The 3,862-nt window shown below is 38.8% G+C and overlaps 1 protein-coding gene across 1 annotated transcript; it reads left to right on the top strand.

Moving 5' to 3' along the window:
* Window positions 1–3,373, top strand: LOC131057771 (pentatricopeptide repeat-containing protein At2g13600-like). Its single transcript, XM_059211693.1, has 7 exons — window positions 1–499; window positions 638–1,673; window positions 1,889–1,989; window positions 2,285–2,360; window positions 2,475–2,657; window positions 3,026–3,134; window positions 3,350–3,373. The coding sequence occupies exons 1-7, from the start codon at window positions 1–3 to the stop codon at window positions 3,371–3,373; spliced, it is 2,028 nt and encodes a 675-aa protein (XP_059067676.1).
* Window positions 3,374–3,862: the final 489 nt, after the last annotated feature.

Here is a 3,862-nt window from a genome sequence, read left to right as displayed (position 1 = left end):
ATGTCGTTCATTACCCATCTCAATCTGAGAGCACTTCTTAGAGCGGGTTACTTGAATGAGACACACCGCATTCTTCTTACTGCACAAAAGCTTCCAGTAGACTCTTCTGTACATCTTCATCTATTGCAGACCTTCATTGCCAGCAATACTTTTTCGGAGGGTAATCAAATCCACTCTGACATTAATGACAGAGGATACACGTTTGCCGCACGCACTTTGTTGCAAAATACCCTTATCAACATGTATGACAAATGCGGAAATTTGGTGGATGCTTGGAAAGTTTTCGACCACATGGCTGAACTAAATGTCTTCTCATGGAATATGATCATTGCAGCATATGGAAGACACGGGTTACCTCAAGTGGCATTGACACTGTTCCGGAGAATGCAGCTAACAGGTGTTCAACCCAATCAGTTCACTTTTGCCAACATTCTCCCTTCGTGTTCCAAAACTGGAGCTTTGGAACAGGGTATGGAGATCCATCAAAGAATAATGGAAGGTGAAATTTGGTCTGATGTTGTGCTTTTGACTGCCCTGATAGATATGTATGCAAAATGCGGAAGGCTACAGAAGGCGCACAAATTGTTTGACAAAATGCATAATCCAAATGTGGTCTCATGGACAACCATGATTGCAGGATATACACAAAATGGGCTCGATGAAAATGCCTTGGAGATTTTTAAGCAAATGCAAGTGGCCGGTGTAAAGCCAAACTCGACTACCTTTGCCAGCATCGTCCCAGCTTGTGCTCAACTTAGACTTTTGAAACAGGGCATGGCGCTTCACCAAAGAATAATCGAAAGTGGACTTTTGGTAGATGTTGTAGTGGTGACTGCCCTTATAGACATGTATGCAAAATGTGGAAGCATACAGAAGGCACACAAATTGTTTGATAAAATGCCCCAACAAAATGTAGTCACATGGACTGCAGTCATTGCTGGCTATACACAAAATGGGCTTGTTGAGAAAGCCTTGGAGACTTTTATGCAAATGCAATTGACAGGTATAGTACCAGACTCATCAACTTATTCCAGCATCCTACCGGCTTGTGCCAAACTTGGAGTTTTGGAGCAGGGTATACAGATTCATCAAAGAATAGTTGAAAGTGGATTTTTGTTAGATGTTGTAATTGGGAATTCTTTGATAGACATGTATGCAAAATGTGGAAGCATACAAAAGGCACGCCAGGTGTTTGACAAAATGCATAATGCAAACTTGGTCTCATGGACTGTAATGGTTGCAGGATATGCAATGCATGGCTGTAGTAAGGATGCCCTCAATCTCTTTGACCTAATGGAGCACTCTGGGGTCAAACACGATCATGTAAGCCTTCTTTGTGTCTTATTTGCCTGCAGCCATGCAGGTCTAGTGGATCATGGTTGTAGATACTTCAATGGCATGAGTGACACTTATTTCATTATGCCTACCATGAATCATTATATATGCATGGTTGACCTTCTTGGCCGTGCTGGCTTTCTTGAGGAAGCCCTACAGTTTATCATCAAAATGCCTATAAAACCTGATGCAGTTGTGTGGATGTGTTTGCTTGGTACCTGTAGATCACTGAAGAATACAGAGATGGGAGAGTTTGCAGCGACACTTCTTTTTGAGTTAGGTTCTAAAACTTCTGCCCCTTATGTTCTTCTGTCAAATATGTATGCAGAATTGGGCAGGTGGGGTGACCTTCAAACTATAAGAAAATTGATGAAACATAGAGGAATAAAAAAGTTACCTGGATGTAGCTGGATTGAAGTCAATAACATTGTACATGTTAATTGTGTATGAGACAGATCACACCAACAAATGCAGGAAGTTTAAGTCGATTTGGAGAAATTGTCTGCTGGATTGAAGTCAATAACATTGTATACTTTAATTGTGTATGAGACAGATCACACCAACAAATGCAGGAAGTTTATGTCAATTTGGAGAAATTGTCTTGGGAGATGCAGCATGCAGGGTATAATCCAGATGCAAATATCGGAACCACATGTATTTGCGTCTGGATTATACCCATACAAATGATGCGTCATCCGATGAGGAGAAAGAATCATCCCTTTGCCACCATATTGGCTAGTTGGCAATTGCATTTGGGTTGTTTAAACACATCCGCTGGACCAACTATCAGAGTTGACAAGAACTTTCGAGTCTGTGGTGACTGCCACAGTGCAATGAAGTTTATCGTCATTATTGTTGCAAGAATTTTTTTTGTGAGAAACAGAAAACCTTTCTATCATTTAAAAAATGGACAATGTTCATATGGAAATTATTGGTGATGTTAACACAGGTTTTCACTGTAACAAGATGCATGGTGTCAAACATGCAGTTATAGGAGGAAGTCTGGTCTTATTCTTAGTTTCCACGTGAGTGCTTTTTATATATTTTTGGAGGGCTAGACCATGCTGTTCACTTGAATCAAATAATATAGTACTCATCACGACTGATTTAAAATAGGATTCATTTTGACAACATGGTAGCGGTTCGAAGATGTTTTGGAACAGAGGCAGATGCTTTGATGTTGTAGAATGTTTAGTGGTATGGGACATCCTCGGCAGGCTTTGGCAGTATAGAAAATTGAGTTTTCTGAGCGCTTTAGCCTTCTGTGATGAAACCGTTGATTTACAGCAGTCAACAGCACTTGGCAGTCTCAAAACTGTCAGGTTGATCTTGCCTGCACTCAGGAAAATGTCCCACAATGTTCCAATTTCTTCCGTCTCTTCATTTTTCTCCATCCATTCAATTTCCCAGTTCATTGTAAGGCTACAATAGGCCAATATAAACCTGAATTGGGCGTTCTTATGCATTTGAGGACATGTAAATGGGATCTAGAGTAGCTATGCATGCATTCCTATGTTCCATGGAGACTCGAGATGGGGAGTGGGGGAATGTGTGGGACTGATGTGGAGCATCTGCCGTAAAAGCTCATTTACTCTCTCTGTCAGTGTCAATTTGGTTTGCTTCTTGGTGATTTTAAGTGTTTGTTTTGTTAAAAACAGTAATTTTGTTGAACCACTTCAAATCAGTCCAGCTTAACAGCACAGCAGGCAAAAATAAATTGTCTGCTTCTGGGTTTCATAGGCTACTTTGGCCTCCTGGCTGGACGTTATAAATTTAGGAAGGCAGTTGAAAAACAGTTCGTAAAGTTCTGTTGGATATAGGAGTTTTTTCTCTGGGTAAGGAGAAAAAAGAGAGGGGGGACTGCAACGGCACCGAGGAAAAAGTTTCGTTCTTTCAAAACAGAGGGTTAAGCTTCCAACGGAAAAAGGAGCCACCAATAAGAACTGAGTCAGTCTGCACTCTGAACAATGTCAGAACTGTTATCCTTGCTGATGGTTTTCTTTTCTGGTAACAGGTGTACCTAATGTTCGCTGTTTAAAACTGTGGCTCTAGTGAGTGTGAGTTTGTGGCGTGTGATTGTCATTAGTTTTGTGTGCCGTGTGCCCAACTTTTCTGGTAAGTAAGAGAACTTGCCATAACTACATTGTATTTCATGATTACTTTTCCATTTATGACTTGAGATATGAATTGCTCCTAACCAGAGGACCCAATGGCTTGAATTTCAGGCTTGGGACAAATGGAATATTTATAGGTTGCATATAAGAAAAGGATATATATATATATATATATATATATATATATAATATATAATCATTAAGTAAACTATAAATGTATGTCAATTTAATAAAAAATATATTTAAATAATTTAATATTATATAAAGTACAAAGCTAGTTTTAAAAATACTGTAAAAAATAATTTAATAAATAATCAGAAATTAAATATGACAATAAAACTATAAAAAATAATTTAATTAATGATAAAAAATTAAATATGGTGAGAAAACTAACAGAAATATATTGGGATATA

This window comes from Cryptomeria japonica, chromosome 9 (assembly GCF_030272615.1).
Source record: "Cryptomeria japonica chromosome 9, Sugi_1.0, whole genome shotgun sequence".
NCBI classification, from domain to species: Eukaryota; Viridiplantae; Streptophyta; class Pinopsida; order Cupressales; family Cupressaceae; genus Cryptomeria; species Cryptomeria japonica.
The sequence above is the reverse complement of the archived record's forward strand: the minus strand, read 5'-3'. Positions and strand labels throughout refer to the sequence as shown.

Bases quoted from the DNA above. Each gene is read 5' to 3' on its own strand.
- LOC131057771 (XM_059211693.1), top strand. From the start codon at position 1: ATGTCGTTCATTACCCATCTCAATCTGAGAGCACTTCTTAGAGCGGGT. The intron at 500-637 runs GTGAAATTTGGT...CCATGATTGCAG, and splicing joins CCATCAAAGAATAATGGAAG to GATATACACAAAATGGGCTC. The intron at 3,135-3,349 runs GTAAAGTTCTGT...TTCTGGTAACAG, and splicing joins AGGCAGTTGAAAAACAGTTC to GTGTACCTAATGTTCGCTGT.